Source organism: Mustelus asterias, chromosome 18 (genome assembly GCF_964213995.1).
Source record: "Mustelus asterias chromosome 18, sMusAst1.hap1.1, whole genome shotgun sequence".
In the NCBI taxonomy this organism is placed as follows: Eukaryota; Metazoa; Chordata; class Chondrichthyes; order Carcharhiniformes; family Triakidae; genus Mustelus; species Mustelus asterias.
In genome coordinates, this window is record NC_135818.1 from 47,030,691 (window position 1) to 47,049,645 (window position 18,955).

General features: G+C 41.9%; 1 protein-coding gene across 1 annotated transcript in view; it reads right to left on the reverse strand.

Annotated features, from left to right (window-relative positions):
- Positions 1 to 18,955, reverse strand: part of kiaa0586 (KIAA0586 ortholog) — a 547,244-nt gene that overhangs the window by 500,259 nt on the left and 28,030 nt on the right. Inside the window, exon 5 of the mRNA XM_078233832.1 lies at positions 1,960 to 2,140. Coding sequence (XP_078089958.1) covers positions 1,960 to 2,140 — 181 coding nt within the window. The remainder of the gene's footprint in view (positions 1 to 1,959; positions 2,141 to 18,955) is intronic.

The window sequence follows — 18,955 nt, forward strand, 5'->3', positions numbered from 1 at the left end:
ATCTTAACTAATTCATAATTCATATTTTAGGAACATAAAACTTAAATTCCTAGAACTATAAGAAAACTGGTTGAGAAACTGCAAAACTAATCCTGATGTAAATGCAACGCAATACAAGTCTGGGTTAATTATGCTTAAATATTAGCCTTGTGTTTCTCTTGCAAGGTCAAGAGTCGATGGTGAAAAAATTTAAACAATGAATGATCCATATTTAAGCTTGAAATGGACCCATGGCATCTGAAGAGAGGGTCGTTAAATCCATTAGAAACACAAATTATCCACATGGGTTAGAAAATCAAAGAGTTGTGTTGAAGATGAAATAATTAATGTACATTTTTTTTAAGGATATCTCAAAGCATTTCAGGTTGCCATAGAGATAGCCGGTGAGACTTTCCAGCCCCGCCGCATTTTCCACGGTGGAGCCATTTAAATTTCCATTGTCTTCAACAGTGCTGGAAGATTCCACCAGCAGGAGTGGCCTGAAAATCCCACTCAGTTATTCAAAGTGAAACCTTGGTTCAAAAGTTCTTTGTGTTTAATTCATCTGTCTGGGTTTGCTGACAAAAGCAAGTAGTTCACTTTGCGAAGAGACAGAGTTGCAGATTTGGTTGCATGTAGGACACAACGCACTGAATTGGTTGAGCCAAAGGAAATGAATATTAATGAGGCCTGCATTTAAGCAGGGAAAACACTATCTTTATTGTTCACCAAATGGAATGCAGGTGCAGACTGGAGCTGTTTGGAATTCAAGAGCTGTAAAGAAGCTGGAAGATTTGCCTTGTTTGAATTGGAGGAAAAAATCTACAGTTGTCTTCACAGAGCCTTGTGGCATGAAACAGTCAGCTTGAATAGTTAGCTTGGAAAGAGTTGTACAAAAGCTGTAGGAGCTAACAGGGAAAAATAGTCTATGCATGTCCAAAGCCAGGAAAGGGAGCTGAACATCCACAGTCCTTAGTTCTGTAAAGAAATTGGAGGGTCACTTTGTTCAAAAGCCAAAGAAAGGATGTCCAATAATCTTATACCTTGGAGAAAGCCAAAATACTGAGGAGAATTAAAGTAAATTCTGGAAAACTGTGGCACCTTTGGGTTGGTCCCTTAAAAAAGTGAATGAACCTTCAAGATTTAAGAAAAGGAACACTTGGGGACAAGTAAAAAAGGAATAAATCTCTTCCCCTAAATTACCATTTATGAAATTACTTATCTAAATAGTATACTATTACGTAACACTGCATTCTAGAAATTTCACTACCAAAAATAGGGAAAGGACTAATTAAACAACTCTTCAGATCATATATTGTTTCAACTGTCTGCTGTACTCAAACTGCTCAAAACTGAGATTTTTTTTGTTTGAGTTATTTTGCATTTCCTCTTACTCCTCTTATTTAGATTTTGTTGCATCTTATACCGACTGAAAGTTTGGGTAAGTAACCTGCAACAATATCTGCCAATGCTTTTATGAATCCAGCCACACGATGTCAAAGAGCAGCCTGGGTTCCCTAAAGGATAATAACTCAATATATTTGGAATTATTGACAAGGATCATGTTTTACTGTTTAATAACAGTGCAATGTACCACCAAAGTACAACGTTGTCATGCCATAAAATCTTACTTCATAAAGAAAAGGATCCAGCCAACAAAATCAATGAAATGGTTATGATACTCCAATCGACAGAATTATTATACTTCTATATTAATATTTAATGATTCAGACAAGATTTTTAAAAACAGCTACATTCACAACATTCCATTATGAAAGGATGGGCAAAGCAACCTATCCCTTAGTCACATCCAGTGCTATATCTGGCCAGTTACCAAGAAGCATTTTTGTATCTATGAAAACTGCTTCTGAAAATGGGCATTGATAAGTTTCCATATAAAACTACAAAGGTTAATACTAACATGTAGCCCCAGATCACACAGCAAGTATTGCTGAACATGCCACGATAGATTTCACCAACCTTGAGGAGAGGTGCAGCAGCGACAATGGCTGCTGCAGTGGCAGCTGCTGTAGTCGTGACAGAATTGAGTTGATGGTGGGTCTCTCTGGCATCATGTGTAAAAGACTCCTTATCTTCAACAGAGGATTTACGCAGAAGCTGTACTTTCACCTTTTTCCCTATATGACTGCTCTGTACCTTTCTGTGTTAGGTGGGGGAAAAATATAACATGGGTTATGCAGAATCCAGAAACATATGCAATCATTTTTTTAAAATTCTTTTATGGGACGTCTGTGTTGCTGGCAAGGCCATCCCTAATTTTCCTTGAGAAGGTGGAATCTATTGAATCTATTGTCACTGTCCACTATTTTTCCTATTCCACAAACAATTCCATTACAAGCAAAATAGAGGTGCACACTCATGTAATGGAAATATTTCTGCAATGTATTCATATAGTATGTTCATACACATATATAAAAATATATTGTTCCACACCATCACCATAAGTTAGCATAGGCTATTTAAAAATATTTCAGTCAACAACAACTTGCATTTATTACATGTGTGTTCAGTGCTTTTTATAATACAAAAATACACAAATTTTGCAATCAGTGTCACTTGGTAGTTCAGTGTTGTGGTCTCTACAGCATAGTGATTAATAGTTATCAACCAAAAGAATTAATGGCTGATTGTAAATGCAAGTTTAGCTGAGAAAAAGTTTAGAATTAATTACGAGCAAATTCAATTTCCAGTATTTTTGCACGACAGAAGCACACAATTTATGTTCAGTTGAAAAAGACTTGATAAAAACAGGAACGTCAATGGAAGCTTCAACAGGTGGATATTTTAAACCTGTAGCATGTCGTTCAATGCAAGCATGCCTCAATATTTCTTTCTACAAGACTATGTGAAAAGAAGACAACTTTGACAGTTTTACAACACAAGCACAACTTGATGAAGAGGATTTAAAACAATTTAGTCAACAACTTACATTTATTACAAGTGTCAATCTAACATTTGAAAATAAAAATGAAGGAGATATAACATTTAAAAGTAAAAAGTCTAAAGCTCCAGGATTCAACAAGGTCTCAAATTTTAATAGCATGTTAATAGAAAAAAATCATATTTTCCCATGATCATAATCAATTGATTATAACCAATTAGGCTCTCAGTTCAGTGGCATCTGCTTTATTGCTTTCATAATATATTTTTCTTCCAAATCAGACTGAACATATCAGTTCATCATTTTAAGAGAAATTATTTAATGTCTAGTTACTTTTTTATTAACATTTAGCATTTTAACTTTGGGAAACACAGTGATACTTTTTTTAAAAGGAATTCTCATGTCGCATACTGCAATGAAAACTAAAAGCACAGATCAATTAAAATACCGGTGACCCATAACTCCTTGGAGTGGCAATCAGCTGTGGATTGCCACCCCATACTAACTTATCTGCACATAAATTCTAAAGCGCCTGTCTCACATGACCTTCCAGAATCAGGCCGGGTGAGAATAAGAAAGCGTGTTCATGGCTCCAGCTGTGAAGTGCCAAAGGAGCAGAGCGAAGGAGGTCATGCCTTCTTTTTACGGCACCATCTGCCATAAAACAATTGAGTTTAAAGGTCCCATTGAAAGGGAGAAGGTAAGTTTCTAAGGTAAGTGAATGGGATGTGGGTGGTGATGGCTTGGACTTCGGCAGGGGTGATCCAGACATTGGAGGGAGGAGGGAAGTGATCCAGACATTGGGGAGTTCGGACATTAGAGGGAGGGGATAAAGTCAGACATTGGAGGAAGTGCTGGTAGAAGTATGGGGCTGGGTCAGTGGAGTGGGGGGGCGGGGTGGTGGTATCAGATCAGTGCCCTCTGAAATGGTCCAGCAAGCCACTCAGTTAGACAACCTGGCATCGACCTACACACCGGCAAACCCAGCCTTGTCGACTCTGCAAAGTCTTCCGAACTAACAACTGGGGGCTTGTGCCAAGAGTGAGAGCTGTCTCACAGACTAGTCAAGCAACAGCCTGATGTAGTTGTACTCTCAGAATCATACCTTACAGATAATGTCTCAGAATGCACCATTACCTTTGCTGGCTATGTCCTGTCCCACCCGGCCGGACAGACCCAGCAGAAGTAGCGGCACTGTCATGTACAGTCGGGAGGGTATTGCCCTGGGAGTCCTCAACATTGACTCTGAGCCCCATGAAGTCTCACGGCATCAGGTCAAACGTGGTAAGGAAACCTCCTGCTGATTACCACATACCATCCCCCCTCATGAATCAGTATTCCTCCATGTTGACCGCCACTTGGAGGAAGGACTGAGGGTGGCAAGAGCATTAAAATACTCTGGGTGGGGAACTTCAATGTCCATCATGAAGAGTGGCTTGGAAGTACCACTACAGACTGAGCTGGCTGTGGTCCTAAAGGACATAGCTGCTAATCTGAGACTGTGGCAGGTGGTGAGGGAACCAACAAGAGGGAAAAACATGCTTGACCTCATTCTCACCAACCTGCCTGCTGCAGATGCATCTGTCCATGATAGTATCGGTCGGAGTGACCACCACACAGTCCTTGTGGAGATGAAGTCCTGTCTTCACATTGAGGATACCCTCCATTGTGTTGTGAGGCTAAATGGGATAGACTTCGAAAGATCTTGCAGCTCAAAATTGGGTATCCATGAGGTGCTGTGGGTCATCAGCAGCAGCAGAATTGTACTAAACCACAATCTGTAACCTCATGGCCTGGCATATCCCCCACGCTACCATTACCACCAAGCCAAGGTTTCAACCTTGGTTCAATCAAGAGTGCAGGAGGACATGCTAGGAACAACACCAGGCATAGCTAAAAATGAGGTGTCAACCTGGTGAAGCCACAACACAGGACTACTTGATGCCAAACAGCATAAGCAGCAAGTAACATACAGAGCTAAGCAATTCCACAACCAATGGATCAGATCCAAGCTCTGCAGTCCTGCCACATCCAGCCGAAGGATGGTGGACAATTAAACAACCCACTGGAGGAGAAGTTCCACAAATATCCCCATCCTCAATAATGGAGACAACCAGCACATCAGTGCATTTGTAACAATCTTCAGCCAGAAGTGCCAAGTGGATGATTCATCTCAGCCTCCTCCAGAGGGCCTTAGCATCACAGATGCTGATGTTTTCAGCCAATTCAATTCACTTCATCTGATATCAAGAAACGGTTGAAGGCACGAAATACTGCAAAGGCTATGGGCCCTGACAACATTCCAGCAACAGTACTGAAGACTTGTGCTCCAGAACTTGCCGCACACCTAGCCAAGCTGTCCCAGTACAGTTATAACACTGGCATTAACCCAGCAGTGTGGATAATTTCCCAGGTATGTCCTGAACACTAGATACAGGACAAATCCAACCCAGCCAATTACCACCCCATCAGTCTAGTCTCAATCATCTGTAAAGTGGCGGAAAGGTCATCAACAGCACTATCAAGCTTACTCATCAATAACCCTGTTCACAAATGCTCAGTTTGGGATCCACCAACGTCACTCAGCTCCTGACCTCATTACAGCCTTGGTTCAAACATCAGAGGTAAGAGTGATTGCCCTTCACATCAAGGCAACATTTGACTTGAGCATGGCATCAATGAGCCCTAGCAGAACTGGAGTCAATGGATATCAGGGGGAAACCCCTCCCCTGGGTTGAAGTCATACCTGGCACAAAGGAAGATGTTTGTGTGATTGGAGATCAATTATCTCTGCTTCAGGATACCACTGCAGGAGTTCATCAGGGTAGTGTCCTAGGCCCAACCATCTTCAGCTGCTTCAATGACCTTCCTTTCATCACATGGTCAGAAATGGGGATGTTCGATGATGACTGCACAATGCTCAGCACCATTCATGACTCCTCAGATACTGAACAGCCCAGGACCAAATGTAGCAAGACCCTAGGCAATATCTAGGCTTGGTTTGAAAAGTGGCAAGTAACATTCGCACCACACAAGAGAGGATCTAATCATTGCCCCTTGACATTCAATAGCATTACCATCGCTGAATCCCCCGCTATCAACATCCAGTGGGTTACCATTGACCAGAAACTGAACTGAATCAGCCACATAAATACTGCGGCTATCAGAGCAGGTCAAAGACTAGGAATCCTGCAGCGAGTAACTCACCTCCTGAACCCCCAAAGCCTCCACCATCTACAAAAAATAAGTCAGGAGTGTGATGTAATACTCTCCACTTACCTGGATGAGTGCTGCTCCAACAACACTCAAGAAGCTGAACAACATCGAGGACAAAGCAGCCCACTTGATTGCTAACCCTTCCACAAATATTCAATCCCTCCACCATTGACACAGTAGCAACAGTGTGTAGCATCTACAAGATGCACTGGAAAAATTCACCAAGGTTCCTTCGGCAGCATCTTCCTAACCCATGGCCACTAGCATCTAGAAAGACAAGGGCCACAGATACCTGGGAACACCACTACCTGGAGGTTCCCTTCCAAGTCACTCACCATCCTAACTTGGAAGTATATTCCAAGTTCCTTCTCTATTGTTGGGTCAAAATCTTGGGATTCCCTCCCTAACAGCACAGTAAGTGTACCTGCACCTTAAGGACTGCAGTGGTTCAAGAAGGCAGCTCTGGAGTTTAGAAGAATAACATTTCATTGAAACATGCAAGATTCAGAAGGGGCTTGACAGAGTAGACAATGAAAGACTGTAATTCCCTAGTTGGTGAATTCAGAACACGGGGGAACGCAGTCGCAGAATAAGGAGTTGATCATTTAGGACTGAGGTGAAGCATTGTGAATCTTTGGAATTCTCTCTACCAGATGGTTGTAGTGCTCCATCATTGAATATATTCTAGGCTGAGATAGATAGGCTTCTGGTCTCTCATGGAATCAGGAAATATGGAGAGCAGACAGGAAAGTGGAGTTGCAGTGGAAGAGCAACCATGATCATATTGAATGGTGGAACAGGCTCGCATTTCTTAACTTCTTAAATTCTTCCAAAATGTTTTAGTTTCAATGTGAAATGTTGATATGAAAATCATGATAGCAGCAAGTGCATATATTGTCACAGACAAATTTAAGGTATTGCCTTTAATTATCCATGATCAAATATATTTATTTCAATGTGGACATGTGTACCTTCTTACCTTTGGAGTGACTGAGTTAATTTAAGTAATCCCACAGCAAGCTTTTGTATTTTACAACCAAAGGTTTGTTTATTTCTCACACACTTGCCCGAGAGGTTAACAAAAATGATGTCTCACATGACTCATGCACAATATCATACACACAGAAACTAAATACAGTTGAACCTAAAACAGTAATTATAAAAATGAAATTTACAGGCCTGTTGTTTCATAGCTGAGTTGTTACTTTAGCTGAAGTGGAAGTCTCAAAAATGCAGAGATTTCTCAGTATTTATGATGGTTCCTAGATTAATTTATGCGGAGGTTGTTTTCATGGGTAGGCTTGAAGATAGAACAGTTTAGAGGAGAGAGAGAGCTTATTTTCTCTTTCAAAATATTGTAAGTCGTTATTCTACTGCTAAGCTAGCTGCAGTGGTCCATAGCTTTTCCTTTTGAACCCCTTCTCGCTCTCTCTCTTATAGAATTCTGTCTTCATCTCTGAAGATGTCTGAAAAAGCAGTTTGAATTTTCTACTAGATGTATAGCAGGGAACCAAGGTGGCCACGGTATCATGTGACCTTACATCAGTGTTGAGTCATGGTCCCAAATAAGGGATAGAGTCATAAAGGTTTACAGTTTTGGGAATGGGTTAACAGACTTTCCGATTAAGTCCTAATTTGATGTCAATTATTCAATAGAAGTCACTGATATATGAAGGGGCCAGAGGTGGCACTATTGGGTGAGGAGTTGGATCAAAGAAATAAAGGTAGTTTATGAAGAAGCTGATCTCATGTCTCCTTTACTGAATTACAACTGAGAGGCTCAAACATGCAGCACGGAAACAGGCCCTTCGGCCCAATTTGTCCGTGCCGCCCAATTTTTACCATTAAGCTAGTCCCAATTGCCCATGTTTGGCCCATATCCCTCTATACCAATCTTACCCATGTAACTGTCTAAATGCTTTTTAAAAGTCAAAATTGTACCTGCCTCTACTACTATCTCTGGTAGCTCGTTCTAGACACTCACCACCCTCTGTGTTAAAATAAATTGCCTCTCTGGACCCTATTGTATCTCTCCCCTCTCACCTTAAACCAGGGGTTTCCAAACTACGGCCCGCGGGCCACATCCGGCCCGCGGCGGGTCACATCCAGCCCGGATACAATAAATTTTATTCATTCATTTATAGAACTGATTTTTTCTTTGGCCCGCAAAGATGTGCAGAATATAAGATGTGGCCCTCGTACTGAAGACTTTGGAGACCGCTGCCTTAAACCTATGCCCTCTAGTTTTAGACTCCCCTACCTTTGGGAAAAGGTATTGACTGTCTACCTTATCTATGCCCCTCATTATTTTATAGACCTCTATAAGATCACCCCTAAACCTTATACATTCCAGGGAAAAAAAAGTCCCAGTCTATCCAACCTCTCCTTATAACTCAAACCATCAAGTCCCGGTAGCATTCTCGTAAGTCCTTTCTGCACTCTTTCTAGTTTAATAATATCCTTTCTATGATAGGGTGACCAGAACTGTACACACAGTATTCCAATGTCTTGTACAACTTCAAAACATCCCAACTCCTAAAAGTTTATTTATTAGCGTCACAAGTAGGCTTACATTCACACTGCAGTGAAGTTACTGTGAAAATTGTGATAACTTAATTAACAGTCCTTTCCCACCTGTTTTTTTTTAGGTGGCCAAAGCCTTTAAATTTGACACAGCAAATTTGGATTTTTACACAGTTGGAGTTCTGTTTATCTCCTGGCCAAAACCACAACGAGTCAGATTTCACTGTGACTCAGGCACCTTTGTCCTCTTGAGAGAGAAAATGGTCTCATCCACAAACTGTCTAGTAGCTCTGAGGAGCCATCTTAAGGTTTATTTTTTAAATATAGACTTTTTAAACATGACTTTTTAATTACCATCATGCAGGTACTTTGTCATGACAATACATACAAGAGTTTCTAGTAAACATAAATTTAATTCCCAATGAAGGCTAGTAAGCGATAAGAAAACTACACAGAAAAACACCACAAATTGTGGCAAAGTTCCTTGAAAATTAAGGTTTAACTTCCATTAATCAGAGTCTATTTTTACATAACAATAAATATGTGAATGATCGATGAGAAGAAATGTTTCATTTTGTAGAAGTTTGTAAGTTGTGGCAACAGGAGAAAGAGGAAGTTGTTCGTTTAGATGGACTTTACTAAAACTGGGCTAGGATCATAGTCGTCTGTCCCTCGATTCAAGGATGACATCTATTCAGGTTACGTGTATCTACCATGGATCTTCGTATAATTGAACTGGTCAATTCTCAAACCGCAGATATTTGGGCACATGGGGCACAACATCCCACAAAGAGGTGGAATCTGGGATTTCTTTCCTTCTCTGCCGCCACTCTGCCTCATCATAAGGTGGTTGGACTCAAAGCATGATGCAGCTTGAAAAACAAGTTGCCAACATTTTGAAAGATTGGTGATATGCTCTTCCCAGTCATTACTGTCAACATGGACTCACAAAGGAGAAATTCAAACTCCCTTTGTCATGTTTTCTTTGTCTTCCCCTGAAACAACAGCCGTTTGAGTTGCAAAACCAGGACAACAAGTCGTCGTGGCGGCGGTGGTGGGGCGGGGGGGAAGCGGGGGCACCATCCTGTGAGTGAAAGAGATTTTGTCCATTTGACCTTGGCCGATAATGCCGTGGTGGCGTCAAAAATGCTTTGCATGTCATGGCAGTCAACATACTCGATCTTTCTCTTCCCACTACCTGTACTTTGTCTTCCAGATTTGTTTTTGGGTATCAGCCTGGAGCTGTTAGAATGCTGTCTTCCTGACTTGCAACCTAGTGTTGTTCTACCAGGCTATGAAGACTGCTCATTTTTGCTCCAGGAGGTCATATATTTCTGCATCATTTTTGCTGCAACATTGATCTTCTTAATCTTGGGACTTAATCTTTGGTCTTTGCAATGTCTTGGTACTAAGTGGATGTTTATCACAAGTTGATAGTGTGTCCAGCAGGCATCCATCCCCGCATGGATAGAGTGATACAAACATTAGATCTTTGACTCCAAAAATGATTATAATCCAGGAGGTGTCAGTATTTTGATCTGGGATATCTTCATGTGATTTTGTATGTGTCTTTCTGGCAGGAGGGGATTTTGGAATAGAATAGAACTTTTCTTTAACACTGTCATTACAGGAAAGGGTTGCGCCATAAGCACTTATGATATATTGACTTCGGCTGAGCAGTCAGTGAATTGTCATGAGCCTTTAAAGTATATAAATTAAAATAAGTGATGAGAGTTTTGGCAGAGTTGCTGGCAATCGAAGAGGGCTCAGGGGAAGCCGTGGCAATCGAAGAGGGCTCAGGGGGCAGTAGATTTGAGACTCTATGCAAATTAGGGCAAATGTACCTCTTTGGAGCATTTGTATTCTGCTCAGCGCAGTCAAAGAGCTGAAGTTATGGCTTGTGAGTTAGTGCTGGAGTGCAGACTGGAGAATACAGTGGAAGGAATCTTGGGACACAAGACTGAAACCATGCGAGGTGGGCTATCATTGAGGCTATCCAAGTTGGAGTGACTTGTGGACAGAATTCCAAGGTGAGATCTTTGAAGGTGAAGACTACAATCTTTGTGAGAGAGACAGAGTTTTAACAAGATTGGTTGACTTTCAGTGCTTACTGATAGCTGGATGAGTTGTTGAGAAATCCGTGGAACTTGTCTTGGCCGCTTCTATCATTTATTGTGCATTCAACCACAGTTTGCCTGTTCATTCATATGTACATCATATTAACCCTGAATGTTAAACTATAATATTGTTATTGCGAATTGTTTTATCTTGCTGATCTGGTATAGTAAAATTTATTTTTGTTTGTTCTCTTAGCAAGGTCTTGAACTGAAACTGTGTTTATTTTAAACAAAGGGTTATTTATCCCGAACTGAATCTTATCAAAAACTTTGGGTCTGGTCCAAGATCATAACATAAATTGGGGGCTTGTCCGGGATTTCGAATCCACATGCAGATACAAGTGCTGGTACCTGCTGAGGTTAAGGCAAATAAAATATTCATGCTGAATTTTATTGTACCGATTGAAAAACAGAAGGCTTTCCTCTGACTTTTTTCTGCAGAAGGATGACTTATCCTAAAATGATTTGTAACAATTAATCGTGGCTAGGTTAATTGCATTAGTAGAAGAGTTTAAGTTAAAAGCAGAGATTTTTATTTTATCAGAAATAATTGAGGCAATAGCACAGCATCTGGGATTGGACGATGGAAAAGTTAATTTAGATAGCAATTCATTTGGGTTGCCAATATTCAGCTGCAGAATAAGCAGCTTTAAGTAGAAAAATAAATGTAAAAGCTTGAATGTGAAGAAATAGGAAAAGTGTCCTGATGGGTAATGCTATGAATGTTTACTCAAGTCCTTCGAAAGAAGTCTTCAGATTATGAAAGAGTTAAAAAGGCACCACTTGAAGCTTCTGAACTTGTTCCTGAGGCTTATCAATTAAAGTTTAGCACAGTTCAGACTAAATCCAGTCAGACATTTTGTTGAATTTGCTAAGGAAAAATAAATGGCATGGAATTGATGGTTTTGCTCATTTAGGTGAGGGAAAACCTTTGATAATGTGAGGAAAATTATGATTATGAGAAATTTAAGAATAGCATTCCAATATCAATTAAATACAACCTGGATGAGCTGTAGGTATCTAAAGTCAAAGAGGCAGCAAGTCTGGCAGGTGCACGTGATTTTTCTCACAGACAGCTGTGTGTTCACAACTTGTCATATGGAAACCAATAGGGAAACTAGAGAAATAGAAATTTGGTAATGGGAAAAATTATGGCTTTAGGGAAAATACAGATGGAAGTCAAGTTAGCAAAAATGATAACTTAGAACCGTAAGTGAAGTAAAGAAAGTATTATGTTCCAATTTTAATAAAGCTGGACATGTCAAAATGACTTGTTGGAAGCTGAGGTAAATCAGCTGCAATAGTAGGGATGCTCAAGAAGTCTTTAGAAAAGACTGATTTAGAGAAGGGACGAAGTGGTAAAACAGTAACAATGGTACAAGTGAAATATGTTCCCTCAGAACTTATTAAATGGGGAATGTGACTCAGGATAGGCAAGGAGATTCTGAATACTGCAAAAATCAGTCAGGTTCCAGAGGTTTTAGAGGTTTTGTCTCAAAGGGAGAAGTATTCCCTTACTCCTCTGATGAAACAAGTAAAGGAATTAACATTTTAAGGGAGACTGGAGCAGATCAGTATTTGATGGTGGCATTATGATACAATTTATGTTCCAGATTGTTAGATGATGCAAAAAGTATTAATAGGGGCTACTTATGGGATTTACAAATCTGTTCCCCTGTGTAAAGTCAAGTGATGAAGTGAATTATTACATCCAATTGTTACGGAATTGTTCCTAGTTTATCCATTGAAGGGATATATTTTATACTGGAGAATGAATGATTTGACAAGTTTGAAATTCTTACCATCTCGGAGATTTTTGGGAGAGCCAGTTGAGGTGAGAGAAACAGAGATTTTGCAGGAGGAACATCTTGGACTGTTTCTGATTATGTGGTAGCTAGTGCTGAAACTTTTGAGGTTAGGCAGGATGAAACGAAGAAACTACTGGCCAAGGACCAAGAAAAGTTAGTATCAAAAATACAGGAATATCAAAGGTCTCATGAGGACTTAGGAAAGATTGATCATGAGTTGAAAAACAAGAACTGGTTAGAACACTTGAATGTTGGTCATAGGAAGTAGAGCACTTAAATGAGATCTTGAAACATCTTAATGATAAACTCAGAAGCAAATTGAACAAAGATAGATCTTCAATTAAAATTTTTTGAACTTCAAGTATCAGAAGTCTCTATTAAGTACAGCATGATGAAGAATGCCTTGTACAGGAAGAGGAATTGCTGATAAATTAGAAAATTTGATTTGATGCCAAATAAAAACCAAGACTGATGAACTATTGGAACTTCGTCATGAAAAGTGCAATGAAATTCCTGACTTCAATGCAGTCGAGATGAAGGGTGAGATTCTCCCAAAAAATTCTAAATACCTGAATTTGCGTAAAATCTGGAGTAAATCCTGCTGGTTTTCAGTGCGATTTTCAAAATGAACCTCCCACACTCGGTGCATCACAGCGTGCCCTAGCGTGAACCCCATTGGAAATCAGTGGGCAGGGCTTCATCCCGCTGAAGAGCCTGGCAGCATAGCAGACACACGCGCACACAAGCACCCTCACCGATCCCTAATTCAAAGTGGCAGCAGGACCCCCCCCCCCCCACCCCCCCACTCACACCACCTCCTCCCCAAAGCCCTATCCCATGAAGCCCTGGCCCCTGGCACTGCCGGATGCCCGGTGGGCAGTGCCAATGTGCCCCCTGGGCATTGCCATTTTGCCCCTTAGGCAGTGCCAGGCTGACAACGCCCAGGGGGCACCCCCCTTACCCTACACTTCTTGGGAGGCCTCCATGGCCCCCCTTCACGCCAGTGGGGACGGGCCACCAGCTCCCCGCTAGTGGGGAACTGTTGTAATCCCTGCTGGAGTGAAACACTCCTGGCGCGGTGGAGTGGTTGGGGAAGGGTGGGGGGGGGCTTCATTTCCTAGCCCGCTAATGATAGGCAAATCCTCATCTACATAATTTACTCAGCTCCATGCCAGACGACGCTGGAAATCTGGCAGCCGGAGACTTGCGCAGGCCGTGGCTCCCAGCAGTGAGCCCGCTACACAGCCTCCGCTCGAGTGTTCCAGCCGGCTGCACTGGCTGGGAGAATTGCCCCCAAAGTGCGCATTATGGAAGAGCAGACCCAAACATTAAAAGCAGATAAAGAAAATTTTAAGAAACAGATTGAGGACCGAACAAGTGAATTGAAAGAGTCCAGAATGTCCACATTAAGTTGCTAAACTTGTATAAGATTCAGCCAATAATTTTGAAACAAAGGCAACTGAACCAACCAGAGCAGTTGGCAGAGTACAGCAATCCTGAATCAGTGAAAACCCAGGTCTACAAGAGCTTTTGCAAATATAGAAAAAGGAGAGTAGTTAAAATAAACATCGATCCCTTACAGGAGAGACAGGAAAAATCTTCATGGTGAATGAGAAAGTAGCACAGATGTTGAACAAATATTTATCTCTGTCATCACAGTAAAATACACAAATTACATATCAAAAATAAAGGACAACCAAGGAGCGAATAAGAGGATGGACCTTAAGTTAATTATTATTAGCAGAAAAAACATTTTGGAGAAACTTATGGGACTAAAAACCAAAAAATCCCCTGGACCTGAACACCTACATCTTAAGGTTCTAAAAAAGATTCTGAATGCACTTTGTTTTGATTTTCCAATATTCCCTAGATTCTAGAATAGTCCTCGCAGATTGCAAGTTAGCATGTATAATACTGCTGTTCAAGAGAGGAGCGAGAGAGAAAACAGGGAACTACAGGCCTGTTGGCTTGGCGTCAGTCATTGGGAAAATACTTAAATCTATTAATAAGGAAGTCTTAACAACGCACTAACAAAATCATGGTATGATCAGACAAAGTCAACATGATTTGTGAAAGGGAACCAGTGTTTGATGAATTTATTGGAGCTTTATGAAGATGTAACTTTTTAAAAATTCATTTGTGAGACATGGGTGTTGCTGGCTGGCCAGCATTTATTGCCCATCCCTAGTTGGCCTTGGGAAGGTGGTGGTGAGCTGCCTTCTTGAATCGCTGCAGTCCATGTGATATGGGTTGACCCACAATGCTGTCTGGGAGGAAATTCCCAGTGACTGCAAAGGAACAGCAATATATATTTCCAAGTTGGGATGGTGAGTGGCTTGGAGGAGAACTTGCATGTGGTGGTGTTCCATGTATCTGCTGCCCTGTCCTTCCAGATGGAAGTGTTCATGGATTTGGAAGCTGCTGTCTAAGGATCTTTGGCAGATTGCTGCAGTGCATCTTGTAGATAGTATGCACTGTTGCTACTGAACATCGGTGGTGCAAGGAGTCGACATTTGTTGATGTGGTGCCAATCAAGCAGGCTGCTTGGTCCTGGATGGTGTCAAGCTTTGTGTTGTTGGAGCTGCACCCAACCAGGCAAGTCAGGAGTATTCCATCACACTCCTGACTTGTGTCTTGTAGATGGTGGACAGGTTTTGGGGAATCAGGAGGTGAGTTATTCGCCGCAGCATTCCTAGCTTCTGACTTGCTCTTGTAGCCACTGTGGTTATGTGGCAAGTCGAGTTGAGTTTCTGGTCAATGGTAACCCCAAGGATGTTGACAGTGGGGGATTCAGCGATGGTAATGCCATTGAATGTCAAGGGGCAGTGGTTAGAGTGTCTTATTGCTGATGGTCATTGCCTGGCATTTCTGTGGAACGAATGTTATTTGCCACTTGTCAGCCCAAGCCTGGATATTGTCCAGATCTTGTTGCATTTGAACATGGACTGCTTCAGTATCTGAGGAGTCGCAAATGGTGCTGATCATTGTGCAATCATCGGCGAACATCCCCACTTCTGACCTTATGACAGAGGGAAGGTCATTGATGAAGTAGGTGAAGATGTTTAGGCCTAGGACACTATCCTGAGGGACTCCTATAAAGATGTTCTGGACCGGAGATGACTGACCCTCCACAACCATCTTCCTGTGCATCAGGTAAGACTCCAACCAGCGGAGAGTTTGCCCCAATGCCCATTGATTCCAATTTTGCCAGGGTTCCCTGATGCCACACTTGGTCAAATGCGGGGTCAAACACTGATGCCAAGGGCTGTCACTGTCACCTCATCTTTGGAACTCAACTCTTTTGTCCAGATTTGAATTGAGGGTGTAATGAGGTCAGGAGCTGAGTGAGCCTGGCAAAACCCAAAATGGGTGTCACTGTGCAGGTTATTGCTGAGTAGGTGCTGCTTGATAGCACTGTTGATGACCCCTTCCATCACTTTACTGATGATCGAAAGTAGACCGATAGGGTGGTAATTGACCAGGTTGGATTTGTCCTGCTTTTTGTGTATAGAACATACCTGGGAAATGGCAGTGCTGTAGCTGTACTGGAACAGCTTGGCTAGGGGAGCAGCAAGTTCTAGAGCACAAGTTTTCAATACTATTGCAGGAATGTTATCAGGGCCCATAGCCTCTACAGTATCCAGTGCCTTCAACCATTTCTTGATATCACATGGAGTGAATCGAATTGGCTGGAGGCTGCCATCTGAGATGCTGGAGGCCACTGGAGGAGGCAGAGATGGATCATCCACTTGGCACCTCCGGTTGAAGGTTGCTGTGAATACACTGATGTGTTGGGCTCTTTCATCATTGAGGATAGGGATATTTGTGGAGCCTCCTCCTCCAATTAGTTGTTTAATTGTCCACACCATTCGCAACTGGATGTGGCAGGACTGCAGAGCTTACATCTGACCACTGGTGGGTCAATGAAGGGGGAACCTGTAGATGTACTACTCTGGATTTCCAAAAGACACTCAATAAGGTGCCACACAAAAGGGCTCTTGAAATTGGGAGTAACACATTCGGGAGGTAGTATTGATTAACAGATTTACAGCAAAGAGTAGGGATAAACAGACATTCTCCAGTTGGCTGGTTATAACTAGTGCATTGCAGCAAGGATCAATGCTGGGGCCTCAGCTATTTATAGTCTGTATTAATGACTTAAACATTAAACAAATATTTAAGTTTGCTGATGATATAAAATAAGGTGGGAAAGTCAGCTATGAAGAGAATCATAGAATCCCTATGGTGCAGAAGGAAGCTATTCGGGCCATCGAGTCTGCACCGACTCTCCAACGGAGTATCTTACCCAGGCCGTATCCCTGAAATCCACCTAATCTACACATCTTGGGACACTAAGGGACAATTTAGCATGGCCAATCCACCTCACCTGCACATTGTTGGATTGTGGGAGGAAACCAGAGTATTCGGAGGAAACCCAGACAGACAGTTATCCAAAGCCAGAATTGAACTCGAGTCCCTGGTGCTGTGAGGCAGTAGTGCCACCGTACTGCCCCTAGAGGATACATAAAGATTGTCAAGAGATAGAGCCAGGTTCAGTGAGTGGGCAACAAGGTGGTAGATGGGAATACATTGTGGGAAGTGTGAGGTTATGCACTGTAGTAGCAAGAATAAAGTAACAGAATATTTTTTTAAAAGGCATTAAAATGTTGATGTTCAGAAAGTCTTAGGTGTACTCATACAAGGAACACAAAGTTAGCATGCAGATACAGCAAGCAATTAGCACTGTAAATTACATATTGATCTTTTATGCAAGGGGACTGGAGTCCAACACTAAGGGAGTCTCCTACAATTGTTTGGGCTTTGAAAGAAACCACAAGTGGAGTAATGCATGCAGTTTTGGTCTCCATATCTAAAGGAAAAATATACTTGTATTGGAGGCATACAGCTCATTATTGGTTCCCGACACAAAACGTTTGTCCCAGGATCTGAGTAAATTGGGACGATATTTTCTGGAGTTTAGAAGGATGAGCTCAGGCGATTCTGATTGATATATACAAGATTCTGAAGGGACTTGAAAGGGTAACGGTGGTTTGCCCTGGCTGGGGAATGTAGCATACAGGGGCACAGCTATGAAGCATCCTGAAGTCATTAAAGGTATTATCGAAATACAAGTTCTATCTTTTCTTTCATTACTTCTGTCTTAACATACCTCATCAGTTATGCATGTGTGAATAAACTGCAGTTTATCAGTTATGGTAGAATTTGGTTAATTAAAGAAATATAGGCTTGTCAAACACAAATAGCAATCAGTTGGATAAAGAAAATACAGTAAACACAAAAGGCTTGTTGCAAAAATGTATGCCCATAGAGGATAGAAAGTTGATTAATGGACAGGAAACAAAGGCCAGAATCTTAGCAGCCCCACAGAAGCAGGATCAGGAACAAAAAATGAAAATAGCACAGCAACTCAGCTTCTGATGATTGCCACCCTAAGTGATCTTGCCAGAGGCAGGCTCAATCCAACAACAGATGCCTGCAAAGCAGTGGCGGGTAACCAATTAAATCAATTAACAGATCAAATGGGGGCAAGTTCCTGACACTAGCAGGATCTTCCCAGTAAGGCCAGAACCCGGCAGGTACCTAGAGGCAGCCTCCAGTGGCAGGCCAGACGGCTAGCAAGCCCCCTCTTAATCCCCATCACAGAGTCACTGGAATACGTGTCAGCCAGGGCCACAAAGAATCCGACCAGCCAGACAATTGTAGCCATTCCTTATTTTTTAATTTTCTGAAATCCATTTTGTGGCATCCTCATAGTGCCCGATCTGCTTCACCAGCCTCCACCTCTCCCAATGGGGCTGCCAGCCAATCAAGTGGCAGGTCCTTTGGGCCTCCTACCTCGGGAACCCACCATCTGTCCTTAAATGTGCAGTGAATGCAGAGGCAGCCTCCTAATTGGTCACCTCCCATAAGATTGTGATGCCATTCGGCCAGCCAACACTAGTGAGGTTGGGAAATGCTTATAGTCCCAATGGCAGAAAAATTTCAAAGTTGATAAGATTCCACCCAAAGAGTTAGTGAAAATAGAAGTTGCTCAAATTAGTGAAGAGTTGAAAGTGGGTGTTCAAAGATCAATAATAGATAGGTCCATTATTTTTTAGTACGTATGATGATTTGGACCTGAGCTAAGGACCACAATTTCAAAACTTGCTGAATCCACAGAAGTGGCTTGTCAGTCAAGAAGACCATAAACAACATAAGCAGTGAGAACTCGGGGGACAGAGCAGCGAGAGTTCAGGAATAAACCCTGTGTCAAGCAGCGTAGAAAGCGGTCAGCGATCCCAGTGTGGAGCAGCATGGGAGGAGGGTGGCAAACACAGTGTGAAGCAGTGCAGGAGGAGGGTAGCAATTCAGTGAACAGCAGCAGGGGAGAACAGCATTAAACCTGGTAT